A 14,685-nucleotide genomic window follows, 5' to 3' on the forward strand; every position below is an offset into this window, starting at 1 on the left:
GCAGGAAGGCTATTCCTCCACATCAGTGATGGCGTTCACTCCTTTTGGGAGAAAGGAAAACATTAACGGAGGAGGCTGATAATATTCAACAAAGCTTGGTTTGGCAAAAATAAGAAGCTTCTTTAAAGCGCAGATTATTTCATTCAGTTCTAGATGTCTTTCAGAGCTGATGTGAATGCAAATAAGTTCATTTTCCCCCTCCTTTTTCTTTCCCTAACATTTTCCAGAAACCAGAAACAACAACAGTCTGGTTTCAAAGTGTCATCCAGATTTTTGGATAGATGGCAAGTGGAGATGCTGTGCTCAGACAGAGAAGATGGCAGCTGGCTGTGTGGAGTATGACCCCACCAAAAATGGTATGGGATTTGTTAAGACCATCCTGACCTTGAAAATATTTATTCCTAGCAAAAGTGAAGGATCAAATCTGTCTCGTACAGAACATCAAAGAATAACATGTTACATTTCCATCAAGAGATATGTTGCTGGCTTCTTGGGATATTCCTTATTCTGGCTTGTCTGTTACTGTATATGTCATTCTTTGTTTTGAATTAACATTCTCCTCTGTGCGATGCTTGGTGCTGTCTTTGGAATGAGATGGAGAACTAAGAACTTGATCAGCTGTGGTCAGTCAATAAGCCATAATAAGAACTTTCTTGAGATATATGCATTCAACCCTGTGTGTCCTATTTTGCCCTAACCGTATTTCCTCTGTGGTTTCAATGGCCAAGTGTAATCTTTACTTTGTCTCCTGAAGAAGCATATTCAATCACTCTTCACCCAAGACACTTTTACCTTGTATCTGGGTGATTCCTTAAATAATCTGTACACCAGTTTCAAACCCATGCCGTGTGGCTGAGAGTCACTGTGTAGGTGCAGGCTGTTGGCAAGTCTTACTCTGAAAGACCAAGGCTTGCTATTCACTGGTTTTGTATCGCCTTTATTAATTCATTACCTTGATGGTTTCTCCCCTGGTTTTGTCCAGATCTACTTCAAACTAGCTTTCTTGATTTCATTTCAGCCTCAAAGAAGCCTCTTCCTCCCACTCCTGAAGATAATCGGGTGAGTGCAGTGAGGCGTGCTAAGCTGTCCTTAGTGTCCTGTGTGTTTAACTAGCAGTGGTGAATATATCCTCATTAAGGTTCAACACGGTGCAGTGACCTAGAATATCACCTGTGATAACATTCCCTGAGCTTTTCTATTACCTTTTCCATATTTTTTCATAAGCTATAAATCAGCAGCATCCCACTAGAGTTAGGTTCAGTCCTGCAAAGACAGCTTGGTTTCACAAATAGCTTTCCAATGGTGGGTGAAGCTTCAACTGTATTTTTTTCAATCTATGGAAAGGGAAACTGGGGAAGTAGGAGGGATATGAGAAAAGCTGCTGTGAAGAGGAACAGCGAAGTGATTTTCCAAACCCACTTGTGGATGGAACAAAATGTCATTGGCTTATTTAATAAGAAGGGAGAAGCAGGGTGGTTGTTAGGGCTGGGTGCCTTACTGGAGGGCAGCAGGGCATTGGGACAGTCCCTCTTGGGAGGCCATGGAGATTTTATCACTGGAGGCTTTTAAGAGGAGTTTAGGAAACATCTGTGAAGAATAGATCAGACAGAGGTAATCCTGCCCTAAGAAGGAGTAGCTAACTATTTTCTGTGCAACTAACATTTTTATATGAAATTCATTGTTTGAAAGTGCTGAAAATTCTCATGTTGCCACCATACCCCACTAGACGCCCTGGAGTGCTTTCCTAGCTTTGAGGCTTTTGAACCCAGAGGACACCAGTGCTGCCAGGGAAATATCATTTTAGAGAGCATGCCATTGTTTTTTATGAATATGAATATGATGAGCCTTTTTCCTAATTTGTGCAGAAATTGTTGCTAGACCCAAAGGAAGCCTTAGTCATGGCCATATATGACTATGAAGCCCAGAATCCGCAGGAGCTGACGTTACAATATAACGAGGAATATTATGTGATTGACAGCTCTGAGGAACATTGGTGGCTGATTCAAGATAAGAATGGGTAAGTCCGTTTTCAACAGCCAATTTACAAATCCTTTCTAAATCCAATCTATTCTTCCATTAACATATATGCTGGCTTCTAGTATAACTTTTGAGAAGCGTCCTATGATATACAGGAAAAGAGTGATGGAAGGTTGTTTACGGTAACTTTCTTCCCTTTGATGTTGCTTGTATTCAGGCAGGTGAAGAAAAAGGATCTGAAAGTTAATTTAAAAAAAAAACAAACAGTCCTTAGCTCAGGCTGATATTCACTGTCATACATGTGGGGGGGGGAAATTGTGAAAATTGTGAAACTCCACAAGTTTAGAGGTGCAATCAGTTGTTTCCTTCTCCAGTAACCCTACTAAATACATAACAACCAGCACTTCTATCATGCAAAGAGCAGGCAAATCTTTCGGGGCTGACTCCCACAGATGCAGAGAAAATCCTGTCTGTCTAGTGCACTCATGCCATGTCGCATTTTAACAGACATGAAGGCTACGTGCCAAGTAGCTACCTGGCGGAAAAATCACCCGAGAATCTGCAAATATATGAGTAAGTTGTGCCTATGTTTTTCTTGTACCTCTAAGTGCCCTGGATTTGTTTTAGAAGCTACAAGCCTCAAATGTCCCTACCCCACATAATGTGTCGTCGCTAGCTCTGGGGACACTCAATTCGGAGGCTTTTCAGCAGAAACGCTGACTCGGAGTCTTTTGATGTTTTCAGATGGTACAACAAGAACATCAGCAGAAGCAAAGCAGAAACACTCCTCAAGGATGAGGTAAGCCAGTGTTATGTGCGGGGTGGATGGGCAATAATAATTAATTAATGACAAATGAGGAGAAGCCTGTGAGGGCTGCTTTGCGTAAGAGAGAGCTGAACCTTGGGTTCCTGCTGTGTTGGTGTCCTTGGCTGCCCTTAGTGTGCGATGCAAGATAAAGGACCCCTAGCAACGCCCCTTACCTCCACGGCAGCTGAGCATGGGCAGAGAGCTGTGCCATCCTTCTTCGGTCAAACACACCCAATAACTGGGGCTGATGGAAAACACCGTTTCAGAACACTGTGTCGACTGAAAACTGTGATTTTAGTTCATCTTTTCTGTCTCTGCAGGAGGCCTGTGGATGCCAGTAGTTCTCTGAAAATCTAACCAATTTCATGCTGAAATATTTTGGGTGAAAGCCAAGAGTATGGGTTTGGATGGTTTTTTTTAGTTTTGTGTATGTTTGTGTGCATGTGAGCATGCATCTTTAATTTTTCAGTTCAGCCAGACTTTTCCAGTGAGACTGTAGTGAAAATAAAAAGAATACACTTCTTGTTCAAATTTTCCATGCAAACACAACCTTAGCTTTTAAATCAGCTCTTACACTAACAGAAGACCCAAATAAAGTGTTGTTTCTTGGAATGGTAGTATTTTATGGAAATAAAAGCATTTTTGTGCAGTTTTAAAAATTCTTTTAGTTCCTATAAACTCCTATGGGACATGTCCACACATGGTTTAGTGATCTTATTTTTTCCTTTTGGTCCTACCACTGCAACTTTTTGGTGGCAACTACCCCCATGTGGCTGCAGAGACTTCTGGTTCTAAACCTCGCAGACCCCACAGCTCCCCCCAAAAATGTGGCCAAGCTCATGAGTGATCTTTGGGCAGGTTTGCTGTCAAGTGAGATGGAAGGGCAAGAACAGAGCTCAAAGTAACTCAGGCAGGATGCTGTCTTGCCTACCTGTGCAAGCAACCCCACACTGCCAAGGAGATGAGTCCTAAAGCCCTCACTGTGCATGATATAGATGCTTCTACAGCAGCATCTGGAGACCCTTTTTAGAGCTTCCTTGTGCTAGATATTGTATAGTGTAGATATGGCGGATGTTGTGCAGACATGCATTGAAGAGACAACCCTGGAAGGTTTACAGCTCAGTGGCCCGGTCCCGCCTGGGCAGAGCTGCATCCTGAAAGTCAGCAGTTCATACACAGGGGATGCAGTAGCAGTCTCGGCCCCTGTGTTCACCTGGAGCTGAATCAATCCAACAGGGAGGTGGAGAGGAGGCTGAGGCAGGGTGCACTTGGTTGATTAGGTTTGCACCAAGTGTTGTGGGTGGACAGAGGACATATAAAATGGAGGAAACCTACCATGTAAAGCAAAGGAGGGAACAAAATAATAAGGCACTTGGGATGCCAGATGAAAAGCATCTTTATCTGCAAACACAAGAAAAATGTGTTTTTTATTATCAATATATAGGTGTTGTGGTTTAACCCGGCAGGCAGCTAAATACCACACAGCTGTTCGCTCACTCACTCCCCCCTGCAGTGGGGTGGGGGAGAGAATCGGGAAAAAAAAATAAAATTTGTGGATTGAGATAAAGACAGTTTAACAGGACAGAAAAGGAAGGATAAATAATAATAATAATGATGATAAAAGAATATACAAAATAACTGATGCACAATGCAACTGCTCACCACCTGCTGACCGATGCCCAGCCAGTTCCCAAGCAGTGGTCACCCCTCCCCTGGCCAACTGCCCCCAGTTTCTATACTGAGCATGACGTCCCATGGTATGGAATAGCCCTTTGGTCAGTTTGGGTCAGCTGTCCTGGCTGTGCCCCCTCCCAGCTTCTCGCTGGCAGAGCATGGGAAGCTGAAAAGTCCTTGACTAGTGTAAGCACTGCTTAGCAACAACTAAAACATCAGTGTGTTATCAATATTATTCTCACTAAATCCAAAACACAGCACTGTGCCAGTGCTGTGCTAGGCTTCTGCTAGGAAGAAAATTAACTCTACCCCAGCCGAAACCAGGACAATAGGTCAGCACAGCACATTACGTCCAAACTTACGTTAAATCTTCTCCTCTGCCATCTGATCCATTAGTGCTTGGCCCTGCGGGATCATGGCCTATGATACATTTTATCACTCAGATGAGTAGAAAACAATTACAGTGAAAAATTAAAAAGGAAAATTGTTCTGTGAGTGCCAGAGTGGAGGAAGCCTGCTTTCCTACACACTTATGTTTAGATACTGGATGACTGGGGTAGCTATGAAAGGGCAGGATCTTGTCCAAGCTTTTCCCATTTGTGGTACCTTGATAAATTATCTTTCATACACTCCCATATGGAGTCTCTGTTGTTGAAGAAATTGTACTCTTGTTCTGTAGCTGCTCTCTTGATGGAGGACACTCAAAGGGGTTTGCCTTTCCAATCGGCTACCCATTTCATTGAACTTGTTGGAAATTGATATCACCAGTATTCGGTCAGATAGGGTTGAAAGCAACCAATGGGTTCAAAATTTCTCAAGGAGAGGCTTGGAGGGACAGAGAGACACATGCTCATGTACCTACACCCACACATACTCAGCATGAGCGCATAAGTCTCATTTCCTCAGGAAACTGAGCTAAAAATACAAAGCACCCAAGAGAGACCAGCTGGGTGTACCTGCAGGCCCTGGGCAGCCATCAGAGCTGTCCATGGAACAGACCAAGCTCTGTCAGCTGGCTGATGACTTGGTTTTTTCCTACATGTTTAGCACATCCTCATGACTGAGCAGTAGACAGGGCTGAAACAAGCAGAGTTTCACCCCAAGCCCGCTTCTTTTTTCCCATTGTGTCTCTAACCAGTTTTCTCTCCTTTGCTCCTGTTACAGGGTAGGGAAGGTGCCTTCATGGTGAGAGATTCGAGGCAGCCTGGCATGTACACAGTCTCTGTTTTCACCAAAGCATTAAGGTACAGCTGAAATCAGCAGCTTTTCGCATCAATTACATCAATGAAATGGCTTCTATGAGAGTGTAATCTCTGTAGTTATTTTGGCATTATAAAGAGAGAGCAGAAGGCTCATGAAAATGATAGAGGAAAACACTTCCAAAAAAGGCAGAAGAGTTAGCTGCCATTCGCAAAGTATATTAAAGGCTCCTCTTCTCCCTGCATCTAAATATATGCCTATAAATAGTCCCTTAGACATCACGGGGGTTGTAATTTTGATGAAATTGTCCCCCCAGCTGAAGCATCGGTAGGATCAATGTGGACTATATGCTGGACTCATCAGAGGTGGGTAATACAAGACTAGTGAAAGGGTTTCAGTGATGGGGCAGAATGTTTTGTTTCAGAAATAAGAGGCAGAGAAACTTAGTACTCAGCCTGCTCTTATCAGGAAACCTCAGCCTTTCTAGAGATGAGACCATCTATGAATGAGAGGAAGAACATACAAGTACACAGGTTTCTTTAGCAATTGCAGCTCACTCCTTGCTCCTCTCCCATTCATTCTGCATAAGAAAGCTTCTCCCCTTTGCTTGCTTGCTCATCTCCCACTTATTCCTCAAATTCCTGTCTTCTTGCTGCAATCTAGTTTTCCTCAAAGAAAACCTCATCTTTTTCAGCACGGATAACAATCCTGTTATAAAGCATTACCACATCAATGAGACAACTGACTTCCCCAAGCGGTATTACTTGGCAGAAAAGCATGTGTTTGACTGCATCCCTGAACTCATCAACTATCACCAGCACAATGCGGCAGGTGAGTGAAGGCTGATGCTGGCCAGGGCAGTTGCTGTTTTACCATGCAGCCAGGTGACTGTTTTGAATGAAGGAAGGCTCCCAAGCCCTCTGTCCTTACAATGAAATGTTAAATGGCATCACCTTTTCTTCCACTTTATCCTGGCAATTGGATGGCAGGAAAATTACCATCTCGGGCCAGCTTTCAGCATTACACCTTCTAAGGCTGATACGACCAACACAGATGCCGTAATGACATACTACAGAGAGCCCTTTCATTCCTGGGAGTCTGTGGGGGTGTGTCACCACTGCCAGACCAAGTTATCTGTTTGAGTTACACTGCAGGGCCTTCTTGCCCAGGAGGTGATATATCCCTGGGCCTTGATTTGACATGAACTTAGGGACATGGCCAGGATCCATAACCAGACATGGGAGTCACCAAAGACTCCCATTCCTACAGTCCAGGAGTACCAAGGGAAACCCTGGGCTTCAAAAACACCCTACAAATAAAAGGTATAACTTGGAATTTTATCAGACTTAATAGAGACTCACAGCTCACATTTGCTGACAGAGTGAAAGTGGGAAATAAGCTGAAACTGCTGAGAATTGGCTTCCTTTTAGCAGGTTGGAAATCGCAATCTCAATAGAGGTTCAGCTGCCCTCAAGTGGAGCTGAGAACTCAGTACAATAAATCTGCTTCCAGTATCCAGAAACCCTTCTGGGGTAGTGACAGCCACACTTCCCATGACTGTGACAATAAACAGAACCCCTCTTTTCCTCTGTTATTCAGGTCTTGTCACTCGTTTGCGGTATGCGGTCTCTTCTTGGAGAAAAAAGGCCCCAATCACTGCAGGGCTGAGCTACGGTATGGAGTTGCCCTCTTGACCATGTAGGAATCACACTTCTTGCTGGTTAGCTGGGTGATCCTGAATATCCCTATGGATATTGATGAATATTCATATGACTATAGCCACAATAAATAGCTTTCTTCAGATCTTTACACTGCACCATTCACTGGATTATCATCTTTGTCATTACCATTGATAACTGAATTAACTGATTGTGCAGTGCCTTGAGGGAGGTGATGAGAACCCCAGGGTCTCAAAGAAGTCAACATTAAATACTGAAATGAATGCTTAACAAAGGTGATGGGAGTGGGAGGATCGCATAAGTTGATGAAAGATGAGTCCCTCCTGAAAGATGCCTCTATTTGCATGTAGTAGTCTACAGAATTTTGCTGGTATCATCTTTATTGTAATTCTTGGAGACATCAAGGAAACTCAAAAGCATGTTGTGCTCGGTAGTGCACATATGCATGGTAGAAACAATCCTCCCTGAAGAACTGGATAGACAAGGCAAATGGGGAAAGAAAGGGGATGTTGTTGTTCCTATTCTTGAACATCAGCAGCAGCATGGACTAGTCAAATGAGCTACCAAAGTTTAGACAGACAATTTGAGGGAGAGCCAGAAAGTCTCACTCTGAGTCCTGTCTTAATGTTTAACCAACAAAAGATTTTGGTTTGACATTTTACTGCTAGATCCTCACTCTTTCTCCCTTACAATCAACAGGAAAATTGGTCATTAACCCCTCTGAGCTCACCCGCGTACAAGAAATTGGCAGCGGTCAGTTTGGGGTGGTCTACCTTGGCTATTTGCTGGAGAAGACAAAAGTAGCCATAAAGACCATTCGTGAAGGAGCAATGTCTGAAGAGGATTTCATCGAGGAAGCTAAAGTCTTGATGTAAGTAGTAGATTCACCAAGAAAATCAGACCCTGTAGGATTCACAAGACTGAACCAAAGTGTTGTGGTAATGTTCAGGAATACAAATGCGGAATTTAAACTTGGATTATCTACTATGTGTCTAAATAGTATATAGAGAGGCAGGTGAGCTCCAGTGGTTACAAAGGAAAGCAATTAAAAATGTAAGTGAATTACTGTGCTTGTAAGTCTATCAATATCCAGAATGGTCTTCCAGATCTCTGCTGTTCTAGAAGGCAGGGTTAATTGATGGTGTGTTGTGGACAGCTAAGTGGGTTTTGTCAGAAATAATTAGATGAAGAAACCTCATAAAATTTGAGGGAAATTTTATTGAAAAACCTGACCTGCGCAATTTTTTTGCTTTGCACAACTGAAAATATTTCTCCTTGGTTTTATTGACTTTGTATTTTTTACATTTCCATCCCTTCAAAGTAGACAGAAATGAGGTTTTTTTGTTTGTTTGATTGGATGATTTTCCATGCAGAAAAGTCTTTTGGTGACCATTACTATTAAAATGGGATGATACTTAGTGCTACTTGACGTTGGTCTACACATTTTCTTCTTTCTGCTTTCATAGTTGACCTTTGCAGAGAAGAGGGATGCAGCAGGGTGACATAGGCGGCCGTGTATAACACACTTGCTGTAAGGATAGAAGGCACTGAGCCTATTTCAGCCTCTTTTTCCACCTTCCCTCCCCATCCAACAGGAAGCTGTCTCACCCCAAGCTAGTCCAGCTTTATGGTGTGTGCTTTGAGAACGCTCCCATTTGCCTGGTGTTTGAGTTCATGGAGAACGGCTGCTTGTCCGACTACCTCAGGAGCCAGCGGGGCAGTTTTTCAAAGGAAACCCTGCTGGGGATGTGCCAAGATGTGTGTGAAGGAATGGCTTATCTGGAACAAAACTCTGTCATCCACAGAGATCTGGTATGTTGGTCCCAGACAGACTTTTCCTCTGCTCCAGCTGGGCTTTTCCCTGTGCTTTCTCCCTTCCTTAATTTCAGCTTTCACACCCCTCCTGCCTATCTGTTGACAGGGGATCCAGCATCGTCCCTTATTGCAGAAGCAGCATCAATACTTTAGGAAAAAAAGCATCCCCTGGAGCGCTGATTAATCTATTTCCCTTAATTGTGTTTGAGAGAGAAGAAATGAGGACATAAAGTTTGTCTCTTTTTCTGAGTGGACTCTTTTGCTCCCCGAGAGCCCCAGCTCCCACAGTTCCCAGGGACTGACCACTCTTCATGTCTAAAAACATTGAAAATGCCAAAAAGACCTGTTTAACATAGCATAAACATGCATTGCTGATAAAATGCTTTTAAATACGTGGTGTTCAATCAGTCTGCATAAGTCACTGCTGCTGTTTCGTTAGGGGAGCAAGGACTGTGGGTAGCTGTGGATATTTTAGGGTCTTTCTCTGCCCTTTCTGGGCAACGAGGGCCTGCAAGTCAGACTGATGGTTGAACAGCTTTCTTGGCAACAGGAACATGCTGGCAGTAAAACGTACAGAAAGCATGAGAATCTCAAGTTTTTGCCCTCTTTGTATGGTACAATGTCTCTTTGATTCTCCTTTTTTTAAGCACTATCTGCTCTGCCAGGATAAAAGCAACTGAGTGGCTGTGATAGTCTTTCAGCTCTGACCTTCTGCCTTTGCACCTTCTTTTCTTGCAGGCTGCTAGGAACTGTCTGGTGGGGGAATCCCACGTGGTCAAGGTGTCCGACTTCGGGATGTCAAGGTAATGCCACCAAGGCTGCGCACGCTCCCTGCGGGGCTGTCACGGGATGGGTGCGTTACTCAGCACGCTCCCTTCTTTTCCTTTTCCAGGATTGTCCTTGATGATCAGTATACCAGCTCCACGGGTACCAAGTTTCCAGTCAAGTGGTCTGCCCCAGAGGTTTTTTCCTACAGCAACTATAGCACCAAATCTGACGTTTGGTCATTTGGTAAGAATCAATTGTCAGAATGGAAAAAAATTCAACAAACACCAGTTCAGAAAAACCTAGGGGCTCAGTACTCAAGTAAACTCTCCTAAACTCTACGTCCTCTGGGCTCCAAGGGTGTTTTGCCTGAATAATGGCTTAGGAAAGCAAGCCTAAGTCATTTAAGTGAAAGAAAGGAAAGAATAGCAAACTACCTAGGCGCTTAGGAACACTGCAAATACTGCCAACTTAACGTATTATACCTATGCAATGTTATGTAATACCAAATAATGAACTCTGTTCATGGTGATATAGCAGGAGTGCCCAAGACAAGGTTGGAGAGTCACTGACAAGATTATATAAGGAAAGGAAAGGAAAGACATTTAGGCACTCCGTCTCTCTGCATGTCAGTCCTGGGCACTGATGCTTCTCTCAACCCCTCTGCCTTTCCAAGTTTGCTCTGCTGACTCCATTTACTTTATGCCAGTCTGAAAATATTATTTCACTGCTCACATTTTCTCACCTCATTTCCTGCTCCCCAATGCATTGTTTTATGATTTGCGTCTGTTCTTTGGTCTCCCTTCTGGACCCTCATAGATAAGAAAGCCATTGTATATTTTTTTCCCCAAAGTCATCAGCACTGGAGATAACAAAGGCTATCCCCTGGCCTGTTGATCTGGCACACTAATGTATCTGGCCGGTCTCCAACTAACATGCAAATCGTGGTACTGCAGAATGAATCAGTGCAGTGTGCTGTGCACAGCACACAGTCAATGGGGTGCCACTCAGCTCCGGGCCTAGCAGTAAATAATGCAGGATTATAACCTTTGCTAGTCTGCGCTTGTGAATTCTGCTCTTCCCTCTCCCTTTACTGTGCTCTGCTGTGGAGCTCACGCTGGTTGAAGTTGTGCATTCCTGTGGTGGGTTACGAGCAGCGCAGTGGGAGCTGGGTGCTCAGACCCACGCAGCAGCCTTCAAGAACCCAACCCGGAGATGCTTCAAAGAGCACCATTACCTCTTTCTGTGTCCCCTGGCATGTGGAGGAGGCTGTCAGCACTCACCACGTAATACCAAGGGACAACATTTGCCAGTTGAGCTATCTCTGACACCTCACAGCAAAGTGGCAGTGACATGGGGAGAGATGCTACTTTGCTAAGAATGTTCTTCTGCGTCACAAATCAGAAACTGGCCTGTACACTGAGAGCCAGATGCTTCCAAAAAGGGTGCTCAGTTTGATTTACAGTCAAGTCAAGCCTGGTGAAGTTGGCTCACTCCAGTTTCCGGGCTGAATGAAATACCGGTGAGCTTTGTTTGCGTTGGTCAGTCCTTCTTTGTGAAATGTGCAGACAGCAGCGTTGTACATTTGTCAGACTTGTTATCTCCCCATCCAGTGGGGTTTGCATAAGAGGATTCCTCTGTCATGTCATGGTCTCATGACTGTGAGAAGTTTTCTGCTCCACTACTCTGCAGCCCATTCATCTCTTCTGCCAGGCCTGAAATCCTGCTGTGCCCAGGAGAACAAAAGGGGTGTGAGAAATTCCCAGTGCAGGAATCTGCACACTGGGGGAGTACAACTGCTTTGCTTATTCTTCAGTGAAGCCAATATCATTGGTGAGGAGCTGCAATCTCTGTGCATCTTCCTATTTGAAGAATTCAAAGCTGAAAAGCAGGCATTATTTAGCAAAGTTGACTGTGGAGTTACACAACTTTATTTCAGATCAGTCTATCTATCTGTTTGTCTCCCTATTCTAATGTGAACACAGTTTACCAAGTCAGTCATATTAGGTGACCAAAGAAATTAAACCTAATAATATAACAGAGGTGCCTTGCATTCACTCCATTTGCAGAGCCTCTCTGATCTGGTGGCCAACCACAACGTATTCTACAGTCTTGTCTTTGCCTGTCTCTCTTCCACCACGCTAGAGAAGCACGAGTTTCTGTACTGCTCTGAACAGTAATCACAGGAAAACATTTGACTCTTTAGGAAAAGAGGAAAAATGTGCTGCAATCCTTTGAAATTCCACTGTCATTGCCTGTGAGTTCATCCCAGTGAATCACACCACCTGGGACGTTTTGCAGGCAAGGAGTTCCCAGTACCGAGGCTAAGCTGACTAACAGGAATGGAGCAGTTCATATTGCTTTCTTGCTCCCGAGTCCCACCAAAATACAGGCAGATTCTGGTGTAGGACACACTGCAGGCAGGAACATCAGTGACATGTCCCCTGTATGTGATTAACTGAAAGCAAAAATAGGTAAACTGCATCAGTGACAAAAAGCGGGTTCTCCTTCCCAGATTACACATCTGGATGGAATACACGCACAAGCATTCCCTCTTCTTCACAGTATGGGAGACGGCATATGACGCTGCTCTGCTTCTGACACGTAACACACTCAGATTTCATCTGACTCATGGGGAAGGACATCCCTGTTGTGCTAGACTATCATGAAGTAGGATGCAGAGAAGTCAAACTTGCAGTGGCCAAACTGGTACTTCCACACAGTCTAGTGCCCAGCAGAGATCCTAGTTGGCCTCCTCAAACTGTACAGCTGTGTTAGGGCCTGATTCTTCAGATGCGTACTGAGAATCCAAGTGAAAATGCTTTTCCAAGTAACAGACACCAATGTTGCGCTGCAGAGAAGAGCAAGTGGAAGGTGGCCATGGGCCTGCTGAGGATTTTATTTGCTTCTTTGTGATTTTTCTCATTTGTTTGCTTTAGGAGTGCTGATGTGGGAGGTCTTCAGTGAAGGTAAAATCCCCTATGAGAATCGCACCAATGGAGAAGTGGTGGAAGAAATCAGTGCAGGATTTCGGCTCTACAAACCCAAGCTGGCCTCCAAGGCAATTTATGAGGTCATGAGCCACTGCTGGAGGATGGTTAGTATTGTAATGGGAGAGCCCTAGTTCCCAAAGTCAAGAGCTTTCTTTCTCTTGACTTTTAGGAGGAGAAAGAGGTATACACTTCACATGCTAACGCAAGATAAAATCCTGGAGGTGAAGCACTCTGTAGCTTTCATCTGCGCTAGCAAGCAAACTCTAGGCTCTTTGCCTTTTATTTAAGCTGCTATTTCTATAGTGTGTTGACTTCACTGAGAAGTCTATATAGTGCACCTAACTCAAGTTAATTCAACAGTTTGCTTCCTAAGAAAGCTGCAGATCTGTGGGGCTGAGTTTTAATAGTGATGGTAAAAATGACAGCCAGCCCATTACAAGGTACTTAGTGTCCACGAGGCAAAATTCACTGCTAGTAGAAAAGAAACATTACACGGAAGGAAGCTCATTCTTCCGTTGGCATTTTCTCTATAACAATAGATTGTATTTTTGTTAATACTCAGTTTCTTCACAAGGTTTTCCTTCCTAACCTTGCCATTCCTCTCAAGCTGACATTAATGTTCTCCCTCTCTCTTCTCTCCCCGGCTCAGAGGAAAGATGACCGGCCGTCCTTTTCTGTTCTGCTGTATCAGCTGAGTGAAATCTCTGAGTTTGATCTGTAATCATGGCACCCGCCGCTAAGCGAAGCTAAGAGAGTCCTGAGAGGGCAGATGGCTGGATTTTCCCCACACAAAGCATTAACAAGAATCCTCTCACCACAGACACTTGCCATATGCCTGGGGAGAAGGAGAGGGCAGAGGCTGGTACTTCCAGACAGACAAGATATCCCCAGGTCTTCCAGAGCCTAGACAGATGTAGGCTTTGGTTTGGCCAAGAACGTGGTTTGCAGCTTACAAGCAGAACCAGCAATTGAGCACAGTCCTGAACCACACAATCCAGCAAGTGTATTTCTCCTGAAGATACAGCCTCAAAACTAAGAGATCTGACATTGCTATTCCAGTTCTGTGATTCCCAAATTAAAGTCTTCCCTGGGGAAAAAAACCCTGTCTTTGACTGAGGAAGAATGCTTAGACATATCCATGGCTCTCTAATTCAGAGTGGGCTGGACCTGAAAGTTCTGAACAGGAATAAGCCTGGGACACAGGGGAACAGGCTGGATTTAGTGACTGAATTTCTGATGGTGATATTTCAAGGTGGTTTTGTTCTCCCTTTGCATGATTTTCTCTGAAACTGTGGCATACCAGGAACAGGATTCTGGTACCTGGTAAGCTGATGAGGTGTCTGCATGTGCATGCGAGTTTGTAAGGAAGGAAGAGAAAAAGCAACGTGTTGAAGAGTCTTGAAATTCTCTCAAATTGCATTGTATAGTGAGTGGGAAAATGGGACATTCTGATGCAAATGGAGACATTCTTGGAGGGGGAGAGTCAAAGCTGAAAGTTTGTATTAGTTTTTTCTTCAGTCTTTCTACATCAGAAGATAAATACGTGATCTCCATCCAATTTCTTCGAACTGAGTACGGAGGACTGAGCAGTGCAGAGTGCTGTGTGTCTCCAGTGCAGGACGAGACAGGATCCCAGGACCTACTGATCTGTGAAAGGCACAGGAACCTACTCTTGAACTCATGTGTTTGGAAGGAAGGAGCCGGAGGGCTCAGAAGGGTAGCCATGAGGACAAAACATGCAGAGTATGTACTCAGTGCACCAGTGATAATGAGA

General features: G+C 44.1%; 1 protein-coding gene across 1 annotated transcript in view; it reads left to right on the forward strand.

Moving 5' to 3' along the window:
* The window catches only part of ITK (IL2 inducible T cell kinase), a 43,700-nt gene extending 29,015 nt beyond the window's left edge, over positions 1 to 14,685 (forward strand). Inside the window, exons 5-18 of the mRNA XM_076350143.1 lie at positions 228 to 356; positions 1,019 to 1,059; positions 1,866 to 2,017; positions 2,485 to 2,550; positions 2,722 to 2,776; positions 5,624 to 5,703; positions 6,354 to 6,490; positions 7,259 to 7,333; positions 8,038 to 8,209; positions 8,934 to 9,150; positions 9,892 to 9,956; positions 10,046 to 10,164; positions 12,858 to 13,015; positions 13,561 to 14,685. Of these exons, the coding sequence (XP_076206258.1) occupies positions 228 to 356; positions 1,019 to 1,059; positions 1,866 to 2,017; positions 2,485 to 2,550; positions 2,722 to 2,776; positions 5,624 to 5,703; positions 6,354 to 6,490; positions 7,259 to 7,333; positions 8,038 to 8,209; positions 8,934 to 9,150; positions 9,892 to 9,956; positions 10,046 to 10,164; positions 12,858 to 13,015; positions 13,561 to 13,632 (1,538 nt within the window). The 3' untranslated portion in view covers positions 13,633 to 14,685. The remainder of the gene's footprint in view (positions 1 to 227; positions 357 to 1,018; positions 1,060 to 1,865; positions 2,018 to 2,484; positions 2,551 to 2,721; positions 2,777 to 5,623; positions 5,704 to 6,353; positions 6,491 to 7,258; positions 7,334 to 8,037; positions 8,210 to 8,933; positions 9,151 to 9,891; positions 9,957 to 10,045; positions 10,165 to 12,857; positions 13,016 to 13,560) is intronic.

Source organism: Aptenodytes patagonicus, chromosome 12 (genome assembly GCF_965638725.1).
Source record: "Aptenodytes patagonicus chromosome 12, bAptPat1.pri.cur, whole genome shotgun sequence".
NCBI lineage: Eukaryota > Metazoa > Chordata > Aves > Sphenisciformes > Spheniscidae > Aptenodytes > Aptenodytes patagonicus.